Source organism: Mustela erminea, chromosome 11, assembly GCF_009829155.1.
Source record: "Mustela erminea isolate mMusErm1 chromosome 11, mMusErm1.Pri, whole genome shotgun sequence".
Lineage (NCBI taxonomy): Eukaryota > Metazoa > Chordata > Mammalia > Carnivora > Mustelidae > Mustela > Mustela erminea.
This window is the reverse complement of record NC_045624.1, coordinates 24865857-24889249: the sequence shown is the minus strand read 5'-3', so window position 1 is coordinate 24889249 and position 23393 is coordinate 24865857. Positions and strand designations below refer to the sequence as shown.

The window sequence follows — 23393 nt, the reverse complement described above, 5'->3', positions numbered from 1 at the left end:
TTCAAGCGGACTTTCTTGATCCTTCGACAGGACAGGCTACTTCCCTCCTTTCTCCGTCAATAGGCCTGACCTCAGAGGGGCACTCAGTCTCCATGTATGTTTCTCTGCCTCCTACCAGTCATCCCGTCGTCCACAGGCTTGGTTTGGCTCCCTACTTCACCCCAAATAACTGGAGAGCAAACTTCTTACTCATCTTTGCATTTTCCTAAACACCCAGCAAAGGTCCCTTTATAGAGCAAACATTGCACAAATATTTCTCATAAATGCCATCACTGGCTCTGAACCGATACTTAAATTGTGGCCCCTAAAAAAAAGATTTATTTAGTAAGGGCATTAACCCTAAATAAGAGGAAACTCACAAACTGTGACAATCAAAGAGTCTGGACTCATTTTACACATTCAAAATAATTCACCTATTTCTACAACTAAAGATTGTCACAAAATAAACATTATGCACCAAAGCCCCCATAAGAAAATGTATGTGCATGTTGTTTTAGAAAAGTTTTTCCCGAGACTCTCACTTAAACCCTTCTATATGCAGTCATTTCTATTTTTATAATATGAATTTACTTATTCATTAAGTGAAATAAAATCTAAGTATTTGTGAAATAAAACCCTCCACCACCCATCTTCCCATATCCTGATGCCAATCTAGAGAATTAACACGTTTTTGAAGAGTTTTCGTTTTGTTTGGTTTGGTTGTTGTTGTTATGTAGCTAACGTACTTACCTGGGGTTATCAACTTTGGGTCGGGGCTGTCACATGAAACGTAAGTGACTTAACATGCTTGCTCGATTCTGCTCTCTAATGCTGCTCCTTAGTCACCGCCCAAGTTTTTTAAAATTATGTTACTATTTTTAAATGAACAGGTTTTACAATATTTATATTCACTTCTGTAGACAAATTGACACTTCTGTTTTGTTTCTAGATTCCTTCTAACAACGTAAGACTGATACAAAAAGTGATTTTTGCATACAGCTACTGAGTATTATTCCCTTCAGATTCATCCCAAGTAGCATGACTGGGCTTGCAGAGAAAGAATAACCATAATTATTAAAACCCTACCTGTAAGAGAAAATTAGACAGGTAGGGTCTAATAGGTCCTTTAATAATTTCCTTTTAAATTTCTTCATTTCTTCTAGGTTATAGGTAAGTGCCGCTGTTATTTGTCTCATATCAGATGTGCTTTTTTTTATTTCGTTGGATTACATCTAGAATAATTCATATGTGAGATATGCAGGCATTCTCTGAGTCCCATACATTTTTTGTCTCACATTGATTGTTTGGCCGGCTATACAGTCGTAAGTTTAAAATACTGTCCCTCAGAAAGTCTTTGGTCATTGATGTCTAGAAGCCAGGGAGGCGTATGAGGTCTCATTTTCATATGTTATGTGTATCTTTTCTCCCTTCGAAAGTTCTTAGAATTTTCTCTCAATAAGTGCAATTTTACTGAGATGTGTGGGCTTTTCAATTTCAAAAATTGTCTTTCTTCAAATTGTGAAACTTCTTTTCTTTTCTTTTCTTTTTACTTTTTGGCCATTTCTTCCCCTTCTTTATTTCTTCTCAGTGTTTATTAGATATATTTTAGGATGCTGTATCCATGCTCAAAGTATTTTAACTTTCCTCAGATTTCCTTTTCTCATTTTTCTCCCTTTCTTCTCGGTTCTTCCTCTGCTGCACATCATCCCTCCAGTGTCAGTCCTAGTCATCCCACATTTATGTTCCTCTGTTCAGCTTTTTATTTTCACATTCATATTTTAATTTCCAGGATAATTTTCTTTTCTGATTGATCTTTTCCACAACAATCTATGCATGTGTGTCTATTTGATATTTTCTTGATTTTCTCTTGGAATGCTCATTAAAATTCTGTTTTTTAAAAATTCTCAGGGGGAACCTGAATGGCTCAGTTAGTCAAGCATCTGCCTTTGCCTTAGGTCATGATCCCAGGGTCCTGGGATCTAGTCTGGCACTGGCCTCTGTACTCAGTGGGGAACCTGCTTCTCCCTCTCCCTTTTTCCTTCCCCCTGCTCATTCTCTCTCTCTCTGTCAAATAAATAAATAATATCTTTAAAACAATTCTCTTATATTTTCTGAACTACCTCTGGTTTTGTTTTATGTGTGTGTGTGTGTCTTTTTAAATAGTGATATTGGTTCTTCAGTTATCATGACATCCTTGGTTGTCGTAGGATTATGACCTAGGGCCAGGGTGGTGGATAAGGATTACTAGTGGGGTCAATTTTCCTTGAATGGGAGGGCAGACTACAGACCTGGGTAGGTTACTTACTGTTTAACCTGACTGGCTGCTCTCAAAGATGCAAGGATATACAAGCACACAAACAGATTGGGGACCCACCACAGGAGAAACGTTTTCTAAGAGTTGAGAAATTTGTTATGTCTCTATCTTGTGTAGAAGATGTAGTTCATACTTTTCACCTGTCCAATGTCTGTCTGAAATAAAGGTACTTCCAATTATGCTTGGTTTCTTTCTCAGTGCCTTCGACCTACACAAGAAACACAAGGTAGTTCTAACCTCAGACAACTCCCTTTTTTTTTTTTTAAAGATTTTATTTCTTTATTTGACAGACAGAGATTACAAGTAGGCAGAAAGGCAGACAGAGAAAGGGGGAGGCAGGATCCCCGCTGAGCAGAGAGACTGATGCGGGGCTCGATCCCAGGACCCTGAGATCATGACCCAAGCCAAAGGCAGAGGCTTTAACCCGCTGAGCCACCCAGGTGCCCCCCCCCCATTTTTTTTAGAGTAGAATTCTCTAACACCTGTACTCAATCCTTGTCAAAGTAGAACGAAAATGAAAAGTGAGGGGTCCACCTGGCCCAGCTATTTTGAAATGCAGCTGGTTACGTAATTTTCCTGATGGTTACTCCCATGCTCATATCAGGTCTTTATACTGACCTGAGGTTTAGAAATTATTTGAAACTACCATGGTAAGAACCATTTCTGTTGCTTGGGCTGTGCTTTCCTTCTTTTAATTTCTCTATAAATCATACCCATTTGACTTTTATTTTTCTGGAGTTTCTCAAATTGTTCTACCTTATGTTGGCTCTAAAAATATAATGGCCTCATCTCGTTTTCTCTCCCCTGTCCTCCTTTTCTTCCTTTTCTTTTTCTTTCCTTTCCTTTTTTTCTTTCTTATATTTTTAAATTTCATTATTGCCTTAGAGGAAAGGTGTATATATATATATATATATATATATGTTTGTGGCAGCCCATTTCCTGAACTAGAAGCCAGACTAAATTTCTTTTTTTTAATGTTTCTTTTAATGATATCAGTAAATCAGCTTGCATTTATTTTCAATAACCTGGAATTTATACTAATATTTGGTTAAATATTTTTCTACACCTTGGGGTGGGTGGTACTAACCCATATGATCCAGCATTTAGAGATTAAAAAAAAAATTTTGTAACATAAAAATGTGATATGGTTACAGCCAAAAGGAACTATTTGCTTGCAATCTGCTCTTCCTGGCACCCTGTGTGCTCCATAAGATATAAGTGTCTACTGAATCATGGAAAATGCAATTTGAAGTTACACAAGTAAATTAGTCACTGCATTCTGTACTATCAACAGTCTGGGGTGTCATTAAAGTTCTGTCTACATAGAAGAAAAAGTAAGTCTATTTGTTTAGGCATTCCCCTGAACATTTTTGAAATAAGGTCATGGTCAGTATGATTGAAAAAAGTCACATTTTAGTCTTAATCAAATCCAGTAGTCTAGCATTTTAAACATATTAAGAAAGCGAAACCATTTTAATGAGATGAGTGAGAGGAGGACTTAGCTCCCAGGTTGACTATCTAATTGTATACTTGATTAAATTATTATAATTTGGGCATAGAAAATTCAAACCCTTTGTAAACTCAATTTCAATTAAAAAAAAAAAGATGAATGAGTAAATACCATAATCTCACTAACAGCCAAATGTTTAAATTAAACAGCTGTAGGCCTCACAGCTTTCTTAGAGACCCCCCCCCCAAAAAAAAGGAGGATCATGGAATCTAAGCAAGGTTCATTGGGCAAATATTTCTTTATGCTGTCAAATAAGATAGGCATCCCCAAAAGAATTGCCCTAAATGTGTAAGTTGGCAATTTTCTGCGGCGGTAATATGGAGCACAACCAGGAAAAAAAAAAAAGTAATAAGCCTGGCTAGGGCAGCATTCCCTAGGAGGGCCACTTAACAAGCTGGCCCCTGCTGTGCCCTAGAATCTCCTGATTTCGTGGACTCCTTCTGCATCTTCCCAAGCAGATCATTTTAACTGAGTGCACAAATGAGATTACATAAATGCTTTCTTTTCGGGTTGCTTTTCCTTTTTCCTTTTCTATTGGCTTGCCCCTTCTAAAGTTGACACAGCTTTGGTGTATGACTGTATTGCCCAGACACCTGAAATAAGTGTCCCCATAGATGCCACCACCCCCGGGGGACACCACGAGGCCTTCAAAGGGATCTGCTTCAAATGACAGCAGGTTGACAGGGAAAGAAAACACTCTCCTGTTTTCCACTTCCCTCCTGTCTAAGGACATGAAGGACTGCCGGAGAGACAGGTGTGGCTCTGGGCTGGTCTATTCTGAAAATCACGTTCACTGTTGTCTAGAGTGTACTGACAGGTTGCTCGGGCTGTCCTTTTCCCACCACGACTATTCCTTAAAGCAGGAATTTTCTCATTCTCTTCAGAACTACCTCTCATAACTCTGGTTAAAGTTATGCACGTCCCAAACTTTAACATATTTCAGCAGTTGCTTTCTGATGACACCTCGCTTTCTTCCAGTATTTTCCGCTCAATGTGTGAAGGCAGCGACATGTTGCCTCAGGAACAATTCTCTCTTCTGTCTTTCCGAGTCCTACAGATGCTGGTTGCCCTCTTTCGGGTACTTAATCTGCATGATGGACACCCTGGGTAAGTCTCTATGTTCGAGGAAACACGTCCAGTTGGGATGCTGCATGGGCATGGTCTCCAGGGCCAGAGACATTAAGACAATATCTGGGTAAATAAGAATGTATTCAGTCATTAAACACTTTTTTTTTCCCCTTCTATTTGGTTTTTTTTTTTTTTTTTGGAGACTCTGTGCTGGCCCAGGCCTTTACTCGGTGCTGAGGATAGGACAGTGAGCAAAAGTTAGTAAGTCCCTGCCCTCATAGATTACAGCAAAACAGTAATAACGGCCAACATTTTAATGATCACTTAGTTCATGCTAAACACCTGTCATGACTTAGCTCATGAAATTCTCAGCAAAACTACCATGAGGGATCTATTAGTACAAGAAAACACACCATAGGGAGACAACAGAAGTATCTGGGGTTTGTTGTTGTTGTTGTTGTTGTTTTAAGTCACCCATCTTCCTGCCTTTTCCTAGAGGATATGAACTCAAGTCTGTTCTAGTTTGAGAGCAGGGCTGGGCGCAGATGGCAAGGGACTGCTTTATGTTGCTTTGTGTGAATTTGCATTCTCTGGGAGAATTTATTATTAGCTTCAGATGTGTCGCCCTTGCCTACATTTCCCCAGCCAGTTTAGCAGAGTCAGGATTGGAACCCAAATCTGCCTTCTCCAGAGCCTATGCTCTTCCTTAGCCCCTTATCCATCTCTGCAGCCCCACACTCTTCTGCCCTTTGACAGGCAGATACAGCAAAAGAACAAGGGCAGGATGACGAGGCAGAACTACCTGAGTAATTCCATCAGTTTTCCTTTGTTCTGGGCATGCTAGACAGAACTAAGACAATAATCATAATTCCTTTTTGACTTTCTCTCTACATATTTAGCACCTCATTTCGGAAGAATTGATAATGACAAAAAAAAATTTTTTTTATAAAGAAATACATATGGCCCATCACTGAAATGAGAAAACTTATTTTTCAGGGAAAAAACCCAAAAAGCTGTTATAACGGAGATCACAATAAGATGAAAATATAAGATTCTCATGACATCACAATCCAACTTAAATCATAAAGGAGGATTTTTTTTTTTAAAGATTTAATTTATTTATTTGACAGATCATAAGAGGCAGAGAGAGAGGAAGGGAAGCAGGCTCCCTGCGGAGCAGAGAGCCTGATGCGGGGCTCAATCCCAGGACCCTGGGATCATGACCTGAGCCGAAGACAGAGGCTTTAACCCACTGAGCCACCCAGGCACCCCATAAAGAAGGATTATAATTTTATATTAGATCATTCTTGTGCAAGGCAGTCCGTTCCCACGTTGGGTCGGCATTCAGTGAGAAGTACAGGAAAGGCTCTGTGTTAAGAGACATAATCACTCAGATATACATCTAATGGCTACTGCTTCCCCTCCAGGAATGTTTCAAGGCTGACATTTGCAGGCGAAAGGAAGAAGGGAAGAGGTGGGAGTGTGAGAGGGAGCAAGTCTAGGACAAGGAAGGCCCTGGTCTCTGACTTGAGCTCCTGCATGATGTGCTACTGAAGGAAGAATGGCTGCTTTGGGACATAGGAGGGTTTTGACATTTTTGAGTTTTGGTTATTTTTTGTCTTGGGTTTTTTTTTTTTCCCTTGCTCTGAGGGTGTTTTGTTTTGTTTCCACCCAATGCACTGGTTAAAGCACTGTGCTCCTTGGAGCTTGGCAATGTCATAACCCTTGTCTGATTATCTCAGCTTTATGAGTGCAATTAGAGGTGGTAAAATATGTATTCAGGAGATTTCTGCCATCCTAACAGCCCCTCACCATCCCCAAGGATTCTTTCCCTGACGGTTACATTAATTATATTTTAAGTTTTTTAAGTCTTTTCAGAACCATTAGGAGAGTTTGTGTGAGTCCCTGCCCACGCCTCAGTGTGCCCACCCTCCCTTCAGACCACTTTTCTATAAGAAAAGGAAAAGTGCATTTATACAAGGAGTTAGTAGAATGCAGCCGGCACAAAGCTAATAAATGTCATTAAAATCTATTGGAAAAACATGATTGAACTTGATTTCCAAAATCTGAAAAAAATGGGAAATTAAATGGTAGTTTATCATTGAACGAAGACTTACTTTACAGAGCTGTCTGTCATCATGAGTGCTAAAATGTAATTTTATCATTTGATTTTACCCAAGGGTTTTCCAAAACATCTGTCCAAATTATTCAAATGATTTTACCTTTTATTCCTACTCCTGTTATAATTTCAGAGAAACCTGGATGGCTAGATGAGTTTTCTTTTGTACATTACTCTAAGAAGCATAATTAAATACATAGTGAAAGAAATTTTGTCATTCTGCTGTCTTGTGTGTTATAAATTCTATGTCACTGACGTATAGTTACAGGAGGCATAGCTGTTTTGCTTTCTCATCTCGGATCTGACTCCTCACCATCTTCCCCTGCCCTTGAGCCTGATCTGCTCCTGCCTTTGAGCCTGGCACCTTGCTGGTTCTGGCAGGCGTCAGGCAGACATCGGCCGGGAGCCAGACTAAGCCTTACAAGGAAGCCTCGGGGAAGCAGACTGACATGGGCTCAATAATTAGCACCATACAGGACACAATGCTCAATAAGGATCTTCTGAATTAATGGATTTGTGTACCGCTTAAATGCAATAAACACTTCAAGCTGATAACATGGGCTAATTGGCTGAGCATTATAAATGAGAATGGAAGACTGACCAGCTCTTTGGTCCTCCAAAGTCAATAAAACTTATGTAAAGCCTTCCTTTAGAGATACAGAGTTTTATTCACCTGTGTCAACAATTTTAGCAATGTGAAGAAAAATATTCTCATGTGTTTTGTGTATTGTTTTGAATAATAAAGATACCTTGAAAGAGAATAACAGGTCGCAAATTTTATGGGAAGCCTTAGGAGGACACGTAATTGTATTATATAAAGTATTCCAGTAGCCAAATCTCAGCTCCTTAGAATAACTCTCGAAGGAGAGCTGGTCCAGATTCAGCAACTCTAAGACTAACTAGTTTGAGGGCTTTACGATGTTCTGAAAATTCCTACAATTAGTGTTTCTCCCTGAATTCTTCAGCTTTTCCACAATTATATCATAAAAACAAAATAAATCCAATCAACGTATTTTGTAATTTGTCTTACAACATGTTTCTTTGATTTCCTTTGATTCCACAAAGAGAGAAAAAAAATTTGTCTAGCATTCAGGCATATCTCTATAGGCGTGGATATATCTAAACCCGAAAATATATACATATATACCTAAACTCCAGGTTTTCAGAGGATACACGGCAGTGCCCATGGGCTCAGTGGCATCTCACCAAGCCGCATCTCCCCCGCCCCAGCATATTCACCTGTCCATTTTATCCCAAAACTCTTCCTCTTTCCATCACCGCTGCAAGGGGACAGCTGCAACTTAGCAGGCCTTCAGTTCTGAGAGACTCTGGCCACCTTTTTTGACTATGTTTAAAAAGCTCATTAGTATGATGCATGTTTAAAACTGCTATGATAATACTCTCCAACAGCTAAATGTCGTATCGTGATGTCACTCGTGCTAAAAACCAAGGCACTGAAAGACTTATCTAGATAGAAATAACACTTCATTTGTATTTGCCCTCCCCCACTGCCCTTGAAAGTCACAGTATGAGAAGTAAGAATAGAAAGTACTTTATAAAATGTAAAGCAAGAGAAAGAAAAAAGAAAGGGAAGTTTGATGTTAGAACTCAGGAGATTTTGCCTGGGTAAATATTTATTGCCCACAAGAAAACAAAATAAATTACTGATGGCCCTTTTCAGATAAAATGGTATATCAAAAAAGGCAGTCTTTGGTTCAAATACAATGCAACTGTCACTTAATGTTATTAAAAATTCACATAATGCAGACATTTCCAGAATCTGAAGAACATTGTTTTGCCCTGACTAGTTCAACTAACCATATCAAAACAGACCCAACAGACTGTGAGAGACTTATTCTCCAGCTCATGCATTCTCTCCTAAGTCATATTTACAAGCTTGATCCCCATAAATTCCCATCTACATATGTCAAAAATATAATGTTTATTAGGTCTAGAACATCAGACTGCCTTACTTTGCTTTCCTGTCATGTGCTCGGTCCCACATAAAATATTCATGGACTTCTATCAGGCCATCTAAGTCATGAAAGGTCACAGATCTGGAACCCATGGTTAGTTTTTTCTATTCGGCAGCAAGTTTGCTGAAGTATATTTTTTTGTGTCCAAACATGGTTGAAAGCCACATTGATCTAGTAAGGGATGAATCCTCATATTAATGAGCTCTCTGTGCCCTTGTTGAGTACTTTTTCCTCTGAATTAGTCGGGATTTTAAGAGTCATGCAGGACCTTGCTTGGAATGTTAGAGACTAGGGAATGTAATCGTCCCCAGGATGCTTGATTTCCTCACAACTTCTGATGATAGACGGTGGAGTAATCTTTAAACCCTCACTCTGAGAGGAAAGCATTCTCATAGACGCTGTAAGAAGGACTATTCATTCAGAACAATAGCATTTGCCTTTGTTTTACAAGCTGGCTTGTCTCCATTAACCTACCCAAACCTGGAATTCATGGAAATATTAGTTTTCTGCTTTTCTGGACAGAAAACTACATGTATCCCATTGAGCATATGCTCCCTTTCTCATATTGATGTCCTTTACTTGCAGTGATTTATGTGGAAAAGCTTAACTGGAAATTAGTGACAAAGGGAAATTATTTTAAGAGATTTAATTGATCTTCACCTTCTGAAAAGTTATAAACTGCTTTATAGAACTGCCTGTGGCTGTCTTCTTTAATCCCTCAACATCACCTTGCTCATACGGAAAAGTGGTAACAGTGGGGGCTGAAGAGAAATAGTAAGATGGTTCAGATCGGACTAAGCCATTTCAGTTTTTTTTGTTATTGTCGCTGTACGATAAACCCTGCTTCCATGACTAAAGCCATCATAATTGTGAAGGAAGTTTTTCCCCAGAGTCACATTAGAACCAGGAAAGGGGGCATTTGCCGTGCAAGGGGATCTCTCTGGGATCAAACATCCCTAGGACTCACGTCTGTCTTTTCACCCACCCTCTTTTAGTTAACATTAGGAAAAGAACAGCTTTCCTCACTGATAACGAACCTGGGAAGAGAAACCCAGAAGGTAATGTGAGATCTGTCGATTTTCAACCTTGCTAAAGAAGACACATTAAAACACTCTTCACAGACAATAAACCTTAGTCAACACAGATTCAAAGTTAAATGACCTTGAGGGAGTCTATATATATTTATTTCCAAATAAGAATAATACAGACTGAATCAACTTGAGAGACCCTAAGTGAACCGAATAGAAAGGCGGGGAAGCCTCTTAAAGAAAGAAGCTAAATCCAGGGAAGGGTTGGCGTATATGCATTTCTTGCACTTACCTTTTCTGCTGACTGCGCTGTACCAAAAAAGATGGGAATGAAAGCTAACCAAATGATGCAGGTGGTGTACATGGTAAATCCAATAGGTTTGGCTTCATTGAAAGTCTCTGGGACACCTCTCGTTTTAATGGCATAAACAGTACAAGTAACCATCAAGAGGATACTGTATCCCAGCGAACAAATGAGCGAGAGATCAGAAATGTCACACTTGAGCACTCCCCTGGCGTTCTCTGGGTCTAGAGTCCGCTGCTCTCCATAGTCAATGATGATGTGGGGGGGGTCCACAACAAACCAGACACACACCCCCAGGAGCTGGACAGAGATGAGGCTGAAAGTGATCACCAGCTGGGACGCCGGACTAATAAACTTGGGTGCTGTGACCGATTTCTTCCCCTGCTCAAATATTCGGTGGATTCTGTTTGTTTTGGTAAGAAGGGCCGCATAGCTGAAACACATGCCAAGTCCTAGAAAGATTCGGCGGAAGGAACATATGATTGTGTCTGGCGTGGCAATCATTAAAAAGGTGATTGAGTAACAGAGGAAAATCCCCGTGAGGAGCACGTAACTAAGTTCTCGTCCCGAAGCCCTTACGATAGGTGTGTCATTATAGCGGACAAAGGTCACGATCACGAAGGTGGTGGCGATGATTCCCAATATTGCAATGAACACAGGCACCACAGCCCAGGGCGAGTGCCATTCTAGTTTGATTATGGGGATGAGCTGGCAGCCAGTGCGGTTGATGTTTGGTCTCTGATCCAGAGGGCAAAGTTCGCAGGAGAGCTCATCTACTTGGTAGTTGTAACCCTCACAACGCTCGCAGTGCCAGCAGCAGGGGACTCCTTTCACTGTTTTCTTCCTCTCCCCGGGCTTACAGGGCAGGCTGCAGACAGAGGCTGGGTGAGTGTGTTCTCGATTAGCCCACTGCATGTCATCCACCTGTGGGGATAAAGAATTAATGAGCCTTCCATTTCCCCCCATTTATAATATCCTAATCCTAGCCACAGGTTTGTAATAAATCACTGAATGCTGACGGAGCAAGTACAGTTTACCATAATAAGAGCCCCGTTTTCCTTCCCCAGTATTGACTTCTTGATGAAAGTGTTAAATGATCTGGTCCAATAAATCATTCATATCATCAGCTTGATGAGTGTCATTGGTTTCCATTTACCTCCTCAATGTTGACCAATCTGTCATTTGTGGAAAGATTTATTGGCCCGAACAGTTTTGAAACTCAAAAAAAAACAAAACAAAACAAAATAAAAAAACCCACAGAAATATGCTTAGAGTTAATCACAGATGTAAATGTCAGAATCCCTGAAACACTGGCTTAGGATATAAATATATACATAAAACAGTGATGCAAAACTCTTCACCATATTTGGGGAAATTCAAATCACACTGTGTCAGTTTTCGAAGGAAATGGCAAACCTACTTTATTCGCTGATAATTATCATGTTTCCGAAGTGATAACTGTATTAATGTTTTTGCCTCTCTTTAAGAATGGATATAACTCCCCTCCCCCATTCTTGCATTTCCACACTATGCAAAAGACCATGTGAAATGAGACAGCTTGGTGGTAATGTTCTCCATTGAACAAAAGTAGTCTTATAAGTGGCTTACAGCAGCGAAATTGGTACAAATGAGAGAGACCCCTCTAGTGTGCTTAGTATCTACTTCAGAGCCTTAAAGTTCCACCTACAGCACAGAGTACCTCTACTAAAATAAAAATATTATTTTAAGGAGATTCTTCCAATCACTGACCTCTTACCTTGATTGTTTACTAAAGGTTCTGGACCCAGTTCCGACATATATGAGGTAGGGAAGAGGTTTCCCGTAACACCAAGCAATCTCTGACAGCAGCCAGTTGTCCCGTTAAGTTACCTCAATTCTGCCACTATCTACCTGGAACTAGCACCAGCTCCCAGGAGTTAAAGGTCAGGTTGCAAAACTGTCCCCTCCGACCTCCGATGTCAATTGCAAGTCCATGCCTCACATGTGCTTCTGACCCGCCTATAGATTGAAGGTTCAAGAACACTTGCCTTGGGTTCAACTAGTTTGCTAGAGCAGCTCACAGAACTCAGAGAAACACTTACTTACTAGTTTACCAGTTTATGATTAAAAAAGAAAAAAAGATGTCTACGACGAGGTAGTGGGAAGAGCACAGGGCTTCCACGCAGAGTTCCAATTATGCCACTCCCTCCAAATCTCCACCTGTTCACTAGCTCTTAAGCTCTCTGAACTCCCATCTCTTGGGATTTTATGGAGGCTTCATCACATAGGCATGATTAATTAAATCAGTGGCCACTGGCATTAACTGAACCTTCCCAGACTTCTGGGAAGGGAGAGGGGCGGGACTAAAAGTTCCAATCCTCCAGTCAACTGGTTGGTACCTTGGGGAACCAGCCCCCACCCTTAGGTTTCCAAAAGTAATCTTATTAACATAATTAAAATCACCTTTTTTGTTCTTTTTTTTTTTTTTAAAGATTTTTTATTTATTTATTTGACAGAGAGAGATCACAAGTAGGCAGAGAGGCAGGCAGAGAGAGAGAGAGGAGGAAGCAGGCTCCCCGCTGAGCAGAGAGCCTGATGTGGGACTCGATCCCAGGACCCCGAGATCATGACCTGAGCCGAAGGCAGCGGCTTAACCCACTGAGCCACCCAGGCGCCCCCACCTTTTTTGTTCTTATCACAGAAAATCCCAGAGGTTTTAGGAGCTTTGTGCCAAGAATAAGGTCAAAGACCATATATTTTTCATTATGAATCACAATATTGCATTTAGCTTATTAGAAACACTTTAATTTTAGCAGAATGCTAACAGGACAAACTGGAAATTACAGATCATAAGACACAACTTATGAAAAGCAGCTACTATAAAAGAGTGTGATTTTGGGATGCCTGGGTGGCTCAGTTAAGTGTCTGCCTTTGGCTCAGGTCATATCCCAGGATCCTGGGATGGAGCCCCACATCATCATGCTCCCTGCTCAGTGGGGAGCCTGTTTCTCTTTCTCCTTTTCCCCACTCCCCCTCTTTGCTCCTACTCTCTCATAAGTAAATAAATAAAATCTTTAAAAAGAGAGAGAGAATGATTTTGTTTGCCGATGTGTACAGTGACTGACACACAATTTGCCCTCAAATCTTTGCTGAATTTGTAAGAAAGGAAGGACAGTGTTAAAAGGAAAACCAAAGGTCCAAAATGGCATCACTTAGGTTCTTGCCCCAGCCTCCTTCTTATAAAAACCTTCCCTTTTGCACAGCTTGTTGGAGTACACTTCTACTTGCTAGGTGAGATGCTACCCAATTCATGAATCATGTAATAAAGCTAATTAGATCTTCAAATTTGCTCATCTGAATTTTGTTTTTTAACAACGGGAAGGGTACCATGCAGAGCACTGAGGAAGAAGGGATCAACTTGAAAGTACTAGGAACTGGTAATAGAAGGTTGCTCAAAGAAACACAGAAATGGGAGCCCAAAGAATTTGGTTAGAAAACAGAACAAAACGATACACAATGTATTTTCCTGAAGACCAGTTCCATTAACAACCCAAAAGAAGAATTACCATATTCTATGGTAGTCTGGCTCCAAAATGGCTCCCAATAATCTCACCTTCCAGAATTTGTGAATCCATGTATTCCTCTCCAGCTGTGAATAGGGTCGATGATGTAAACAATAGTATATACTAGAAATGATTACATGTGACATCTGAGACTCGGTCATAAAAAATATTTTGGCTTCTTCCTTGCTCTCTCTTGGATCAGCCACTCCAGGAGAAGGAGAGTTTCACGAGAATGCTCAAGTAGCCCAACGAAAAGGAACCCAGGTCACCTGCCAACAACCAGCACCAACTTGTCACACATGTGAGTGAACCCCTTAAACAGTGAATTGTTCGGCCTCATTCCAATCTTCAGGTGACTGCAACCCCCCGTGACACACTAACAAGAACATCATGAGAAATCCTAAGCCAGAGCCCCCCAGCTAATAAGCCACTTCTAAATTTCCGATCTACAGAAACTGTGTGAGATAATAAATGTTCTCTTGTTCTGTTCAATGTTGCACTTATTTGCTACCTAGCAATACAAAACTGTAATACAACTCAAAATAAGTTTCTCCACCCATTCTGTGACCACCACCAAGTAGTAGTCTACTGAGAATCTACTCAGGAGACAGTGACAGCTGTCATTTACCAAAAATTTGCCCCATCGTGGCTCCTGTAGGCAATATGCTTTCATAACCTGAAGGTTGTCTTCCTTTGGGGAAATATGCATTGACACTGTTCTCACGACTAGATCTATTTCTTAAGGGTGTTTTCCTTTCTTGAATGTGGGCTGAATGATTGAGGATAGAGAAGTAGAGTCCCCAGGCTCAACTTGCAGTGGGCTATCAAATCTCTCCAAGGTAGAATAGAAAATTCGTTCCTGTTTAATTTCAAATATCCTCCCTTGAGAAAATAAGTGATATTTCATGTGTCATAAGGACACTCAAAACTATTAGCTCTTACCCTGTCTTTTCACCACAAAGGTACAGCAATCTATCATGACCTTGCTAATTTTCTATTAGGTTTTAATGATTTAGGAAAGTTATTTTTATGTATGTATAGAATTCCATTAAGAAAGAAAAAAGGTTAGATTGGAAGCATATAGTGGCTTCTTTTGAAAATATTGAGAAAAATGAAATGCTCTACTGAGCTGCTAAAGTATTGATTTTTATACCCTAATGGACTCTTAAAAGATAATAAAATACTTCTGTGAAGGTTATGTTTCAAAGCTAATTAATGTAAAACCAAAATTGCATTTTGTTTGGGGTTTCTATAGATTTATGATGTTACTGTAAAAATAAAAAAAAAAGAAAGAAAGAAAGGAAAGGCAGCCAAATATCTCAGAAACATTGGTAGAGGCTTTAAAGGTCAGCTTTCTAACCACATGTGTAATTCTTTAATTCTCAATACATTTCATTTTCCAGAAGGAAATAAGACTTGTTAACAAAGAAATATACCTATACCAGATAAGCCTCATTACACAGGATAAATATTTATCATTATAAGTTGAATATTAAATTTTCCTTGGTCAGTTTTCTATGTACTGAAATTATGGAAAAATATTCTCCATAAATAAAAAATGAAGTTACACGATGAAGGGAAATATCATAATACTTTAAATAGTCAGGTATTTTCTTTAAGAAAAAAATGAAATAGTCAAGCCATACTTGTGACTTTTTTTAATATAATGGAGAAAACATTAAGTATATTTTTGTAAATATGATAAATACATATGACTCCATTTTCATCAAGGAACCTATTTATTTATAAGTGGATGGTGTTTTGATGTCGTAGTTGAAGTCTGGGAACCAACCAGTATATACCTCAGGGAAGAATAAATAGCAAATACTTAAATGAGGATGTTGTAAATACATTAATATTTGAGTCAAATAATGTATTTTGCATATGTTGTTAAATAGTGATTAAAAGCAATATTACTTGAGAGTAAATTAAATGACCTAATTTTCACCACTGCGCTAGAAGTTCATAAACAAGACTTATTCAGCCCTTTTGCACAACTATATTAACAAATTAAACCATCTTTCATATGAGTATCCATGCATTTTTAAATCTTATCTTCCTTGTCTTTCACATTATTATGATATTAGGATTTCTTTCTAGAATATATAGTCTAACAAATGGATGATAGTTAGATAGACAGACCTTCCAGAGACAAAACCATAGCCTAATCCTGTCTTGATAATGTTCACCAACAGTGATACATTCTGTAGGCTCCAATCCAGTAGATCTCATAGAATGTGAGCCATCAACTAGTTTCTGCTGTCAAATCCCATTGTTACTGCAGACAAATAACCAACAGCCACAAAACCAAAAGCTTCTGTGTGAGTGTGCTTCTCTTTTTTAATCTTTAATCTTTTCAGACCAATCAACCTAGAGTAATTCTTCATAAATTCTTTAAGTAGACATTATTTTTATAGAACAATTTTCTTCTGTACAGCTTTAGTATCTCTTGAAGAAAAGACTACAAGAATATTTCCCAATTCAAGGCCCCATTAGAATTAATCATTTTCAGTTCATTAAAAAATTCTTACTTAATGTAATACCTCAATTACAGTATTTTCCCTGCATATTAAGTGATATCTTCACTGATGAGATTATCTTACATGTGGAAACATTTTAAATACTAACATAACTGATAGCTAATCATAATGACCTCTTTTCATTTTGCTGTATAAATCACAGCATTGATAATCATTTTGGTGACTAGTTTGCCACCCCAGTATTTAAAAACCCAATCCTTCATCTGACTTATATAATGGCATATTGTATATGCAAACATTTCCAGTGAAATTGGGTATTTTAAAAAGCCTTACCCATTAATGTTGACATGATCAACAGATTTAACAAGTGCACTAATTGGCATTAAGTATTTAAAATATCAAAATTTGGGGGTGCCTGAGTGGCTTAGTCAGTTAAGTATCCAACTCTTAATCTCAGCTCAGGTCTGGATCTCAGGGTCATGAGTTCAACCCCATGTTGGGCTCCACACTGGGTAAGGAGCCTAGTTAAAAAAAATAATAAATAAATAAAATGATAAAATTTGGTATATTTTGTGACTCATGATTCACATACAAGTGCATACATGTAGCACAGTTAATTTGATAATGAAGCTCAAAATAGTTTCTCAGTATATTAGTATATATATTCATATATGAGTAAATATTCTTTCCTTAATATTCACACTTTCCTTTGGGTCATACACAGCTTTCTACTCCTATTCAAAGTACTTCTAGTGTTTTTGAAATTCTAATATATGTGTGTGAGATGATCCCCATATTGATGCCCTAACTTGACCTGATATTACATATCTATATAACTTTAAAAATGCAGACTTCTCCTATTTAGAAGGACAGTTTAAAATAAAGTTAAGAAAATTTTAGCATCAAAAAAGTAAAATACTTAGGGATAAACAAGTGGAAGTGCAATATTTTCTTTCACTAAAATCTACAAAATACCATTTAAAAAAATGAAAGATCTAAATAAGTGAAAAGAAACCTCATATTCATGGATAAGATGTGTATTGCTAAGATGGAAACACTCCTTAAATTAATTGACAGATTTGACATAATCCCTATCAAAATCCCACCTGGCTTCTTTGCAGAAATCAACAAGCTGATCCTAAAATCCAAGATGGAAATGTCAGGGACCCAGAATAGACAAAACAATCTTGACAGTGAAAAGTGAAGTCGAAGAATTTACACTTCTGGTTTTATTTTTTACTTTTTTTGTTGTTGTTTATATTCTTTTTTTTAAATTTAATTCATTAACTTTTGGCATATTATTAGTTTCAGAGTAGAGGTTAGTGATTCATCAGTCTTATATGATACTCAGTGCTCATTACGTCACATGTCTTCCTTAATGTCCATCACCCAATTACCCCATCCCATCACCCTCTGCCTCAGTTTGTTTCCTATGATTAAGAGTCTCTTATGGTTTGTCCCCCTCTCTGATTTTGTCTTGTTTTCTTTTTCCCCACTTCTAATTTTAAGACATACTACAAAACTATAGCAGTCAAGACAGCATGATACTGGCATAAAGATAGACAAATCAATGAAATAAAATTAAGAGCCCAGAAATAACCTCTTCCATGTATGGTCAATTGATTTTTGACAAGGATTCCAAGCAAACTCAAAGAAGAAAAAATAATGTTTTCAACAAGTGGTACTGGGGCAAGACATGACACCAAAAATATAAGAAACAAAATAAAAATAGATGAATTGGACTTCATTAATATTAAGTCCTTTTGTGATTCAACAGTTGGCATTAGGAGAGTAAAAAGACAACCCACAGAGTGGGAAAAAATTATTTCCACATAATGTATCTGATAAGGAATTTGTACCCAGAATAAATAAGTATATATATATGTGTGTGCGTGTGTATAATATACATACAACATACATAAAATATACATATATATTAGAGATGAGGTGACATTTAAATTTTTTATTTTTTGAAGGCATTTGAGTATTTATTGAATATTTTGGGTTTTTTTCAAGTTTTTACTTAAATTTTATTTAAATTCTAGTTAGTTAGCATAAGTGTAATATTGGTGGAGTAGGATTTAGTGATTCATTACTTACATATAACACCCAGTGCTTATCACCACATCCTAAGTACCCATAACCCATATATTTTTATAAACTATATATATATAATTTTTAAAAAAACTCTTAGAACTAAACAGTTAAAAGGCAAATAATCCAAACAAAAATGAGTTAAAGAATTGAAGAGACATTTGTCCAGAGAAGATGTATGAATGACCAATATGAAAAGTGCCCAACATCATTAGTTATCAGGGAAATGCAAATAAAAACACAGTATCCACTAGGATGTTATAATAAAAAATATAGACAATATCAAGTGTTATTAAAGATGTGAAAAAATTAAAACTTTTTACATTGCTGGTGGGAATATAAAATGGTACAGTTATTTTGGAAAATACTTTGGCAGTTCCTCAAAAAGTTAAACATAGAGTTGCCATATGACCTAGCAGTTTCTACTTCTAAATAATTCCAATCCAAGAAAACCGAAGACATATGTTCACACAAAAATCTTTATATCAATGTTCACAGTAGGATTATTCATAATAGCCAAAAAGCAGAAAGAACCCAAATGTCCATTTACTGACGAATGGGTAAAGAGAAAGTGTTATATCTATACAACCAATTAAAAATAAACAAAAAGGACTAAAGTATTAAAAATAAATAAAAAAGAATTAAGTACTAGTATATGCCCTAAAATGGACAAACCTTGAAAATATGCAAAGAAAGGTTAGTCCCAAAGACCATGTATTGTGAGATTTTATTTTATATCAAATGTCCAGAACATTTTATAACATTTTATTTTATATGAAATGTCCAGAACCCATAAACAGACAATAGATTGGTGACTGCCAGGGGCTATGGGGAGAAGGGAACATAGTGAATGCTCAAGGGAACAGGATTTCTTAGGCAATGGCTTAAAATTAGATGGTGGAGATGGATACACAACTCTGTGAATATACTGAAAAATACTGAATTACCACTTTAAAAGGGAAAATTTTATGGGCAAATGTGAATTATCTCAATAAAGCTATCCTTTTTAAAATATGCAAATGATTTAACTTGATACATTCAAGAAGTATTAACACTCAGTATTATTTGGCATATAAAAAACATGTTGCATACTCACTCTATTCAAGACAAGGTTCAATGTGGGGATTCACCGGTGACCAAGACATGGTTCTTGACCCCCAGAGACAGTGGAGGTGGGGACAGAGATATGCAAAGAGCCTGTCACAGCTCAGTATTAGACTCTCTACAAAAGAATAAGGAAATGGTGCTGCTAGAGGAACATCTCGCAGCGCGTTCCAGCCTGGTCTTCACAGATATGTGGACAGCAGCCTGATAAATGTGGGAGATAACCCAGAGAGAGGACTGTAAGAGGGCACCAGGTGAAGAAGGAAGGAAGGAAGGGGTGGGAGGGAGAAAGGGAGGAAGGGAGGTGACATTAAGACCAAGGGGCAAGAAGCCATGATAAACTGGAGAAACTAAAAGTATAAAGAATACCAGGAATGTAGATTAAAGCATGGGATGGAGTGGTCCATCCCATGGATAAAGATAAAGAGGTAAGGGCTCTGGAATAGATGATACATGAGATCATGAAGGACATTATGAGCCACTGAGAGGAGGTTGGATGCTATCTTACAGGTAGCCAAGGAGATCCTCTGAAGGATTATGACAAGGACAGGGGTGGTGAGTTTCATTATTTAGAAGAATCCATGGGCTGCAGAGTAGAGAGAATACTGACATAGTTCAGGACTCCAGACAGGCCCGTCACACCAATGCTGCTGGAGAATTCCAGATGAAAGGTGAAGGCAATGGAAATCTGAGCATGTAGTGGCCAGGAAGGACTCTGTAAACAGCACCAGGTTTTCAGACTTTACTCTCCAGGCCACAGATAGATAGATAGATAGATAGATATTTTACTATATATATATAGATGTATATCTATATAGAATATATCGATATATTCTATATATCTATATAGTATCTACATAGAATATAGTATATAGATATAGAATCAATATAGAATATAGATCTAGATCTAGATCTATATTCTATATTGAATATATAGAATATAGAATATAGATAGAATATAGATATAGGTATATATATAGAATATAGATCTAGATCTATATATAGAATATATATAGAATATAGATCTAGATTTAGATCTATATTCTATATTGATTCTATATCTATATTCTATATTCTATATTGATCTATATTCTATATTGATATCTATATCTATATCTATATTCTATTATAAAAATTATTTACAAATTTTATAATATTATATATATGTGTTTATGTATGTATAGAATATATTGATATCTATATCTATATATATTCTATATATTCTGTTATAAAAATTATTTACAAATGTTATAATATTATATAATGTGTGCATGTATGTATGTACATATTGATTTATTTAGAAGACCATTGTGGGGACAGATGAGAGAAGAGGGTGATATAGAAGCAGGGATCAGATTTAGGGAGAAAATGTTGCAGATCCAGGCAAGACAAGAGCCTGTGAATTCTGTTAGGAGCAGCGATGATGAAGAAGATGGGATAGATTGAGATATATATTAAAGAAAATTGAATGACGTCCAGACTTCTGACTTGAGAGCCATTCTCAGCATTCACAGACTTCCACTGCTCACATCTAACTCATCACCAGCTGCCTGGCCGTGCCCTTGCATTCTCTGACTCCCAGGGAATGGCTGACCATTGAGTATCAACCCTTCCCAGTCCCCTATTAGACAGTCACACAGCACCTTGTAGCCTCCTTCAGTGGTGTTTTATAGTACGTAATTATGTATTCATTTGTTTGTTTTTCTTTTTTTTTTAATAAGTGGTTTTATAAAGTTTAGGTAATGCTCCTCAGAAGTACTTCAGGGGTTTACTTAAAATATAGATCCCTGGAACTCAGCTCTTTTTTTACTTTTTTCTTTTTTTAAAAATTTTATTTATTTATTTGACAGACAGCGATCACAAGTAGACAGAGAGAGAGAGAGAGGGAGAAGCAAGCTTCACACTGAGCAGATAGTCCAATGTGAGGCTCGATCCCAGCACCCTGGGATTATGACCTGAGTTGAAGGCAAAGATTTTAACTCACTGAGCTACCCAGGTACCCCGTGGAACCCAGTTCTTAAAGATTATAATTCAATAAGTCTCGGAAGGAACCTCAGGTTGAGATTTTTAAAAGCACTTCTTCCTGTGATTCTGATAGATGTAATTAGTAAACCATACTTTGCTAGGCAACAATTTAAAATTTATTTCCCTTGTAAGAGTAGGAGCCAGGTCTGTTTTTCTACTGTTTTATCCCAGAGCCAACTGTGGCAACTAACCCCCAGTAGGTATTAATAAATATTTGTTGAATGAAGGAAGAAGGAACAAAAGAACACGTGAACAGGTGATAGTGTCTTTCATTGAATAGAGGGACCCAAGGGAATGACTGGTTTTAAAAGGTGAATGATGACTTGATTGTCTATGAGCTCAAAGTCCCAGTGAGGCTTCCAAACCAAGAAACTCACAACTCAGATGAACACTTGAGCTGTATTCATGAGTCAGGTTTGCAGGAAGTGAAGATTTCAAAAGCACAGTCATATTCAAGGCGGGTGAGACCATGAATATTTATTAGCAAATTCTCATCCACAGAAACGGGGATAGTGTGAAGGAAAGATGGCACAAATGAGGCCCTAGAAAGAGCACATTTTAAGGAGCAGATTCAGCAAGATCAGTAAAGGAGGATGAAAAAACATGGCCAGGTGTAAAGTAGGGATTATTGTCCCTGAAACCAAATAGATAATTTAAGGAATGAGGAAATGGTCAGTGATGTCCAAAGATATAAATTTTATGACGATAGGATCTGAAAAGTGAGAGTCCCTGGTTACTCTCATGAGAGAAAATTCAGCTTTTCTGTGAAGTCTCCTCTGATCTACCCTATGCCAGGCAGGTAGTTATGTGTCTCCCCTGTATTTCATTGTATTTCACTATGTATTTTATCATAATTCTTTGGCATTATATTGTGATTACCTATTCATGTGTCCATTTCCCAAGTAGACTGAGGGCACAGTAATCTCAGGGACATATTGTTTATTTTACCTCCCATTACCTGTTTTAAGACCTAAGATTCAGAATGTTTGTCAATGTTTGACAAACAAATAAACTGATTAATAAAAGAATGTATGATGAACGCATCTATGATTATCATTAGTCACTGTTTAGTGTTTTGAGTAGTCATGCCTGTAGGCAGTAGGCAGATGTGAGTAGTAACTTATTCTTTCCTCAGTCCATGTGGTATCTATATTCTTTCATCTATATCCCCAGAGAAGCTAATTTGTGGGAATTATGTGCTCTGACACCATACCTCACAGGGATATTGGAAAGATCTAACAAGTTAATATCTGTGAAAGTGTTTCGTGAACAGAAAATGTAAAAGACAAGTGGGAACTCCACATACAATTTGATTTAGGACCGAGAGGCAGCACTGGGTGAAGGCCCCCCACTCTCTCCTTATAATTAAATACTTATAATTAAATATAGCTGCTGTCCAAAAATTACGTCAGAAGCAACAAGCAAAAAGCCACCACCTCTGGATTTCACCCAGATCTGCTACTTCTTGCTTTTAAGTTCCCACAACCTCAGTTCTTCATGTCAGCGCCTGGTAACTGCCGTATGAGATGATCATTTTTTACCCGCTCTATGCAAAGAAAACCATCCGGGAGAGTGCCTTCTGCCCTTGGCTCTAAGCTTGAGATGGGAGCATCTTAAAGAGTGCATGATGCTCGGGGCGCCTGGGTGGCTCAGTGGATTAAAGCCTCTGCCTTTGGCTCGGGTCATGATCTCAGGGTCCTGGGATTGAGCCCGGCATCCGGCTCTCTGCTCAGCAGGGAACCTGCTTCCCCTCCTCTCTCTCTCTGCCTGCCTCTCTGCCTACTTGTGATCTCTGTCAAATAAATAAATAAATAATCTTAAAAAAAAAAAAAAGAGTGCATGATGCTGTG

General features: G+C 38.0%; 1 protein-coding gene across 4 annotated transcripts in view; it reads right to left on the bottom strand.

Moving 5' to 3' along the window:
• Window positions 1-23393, bottom strand: part of GRM8 (glutamate metabotropic receptor 8) — a 732641-nt gene that overhangs the window by 69270 nt on the left and 639978 nt on the right. For all 4 annotated transcript variants that reach the window (XM_032305558.1, XM_032305560.1, XM_032305556.1 and 1 more), the window contains exon 9: window positions 10287-11222. In XM_032305558.1, coding sequence (XP_032161449.1) covers window positions 10287-11222 — 936 coding nt within the window. The remainder of the gene's footprint in view (window positions 1-10286; window positions 11223-23393) is intronic.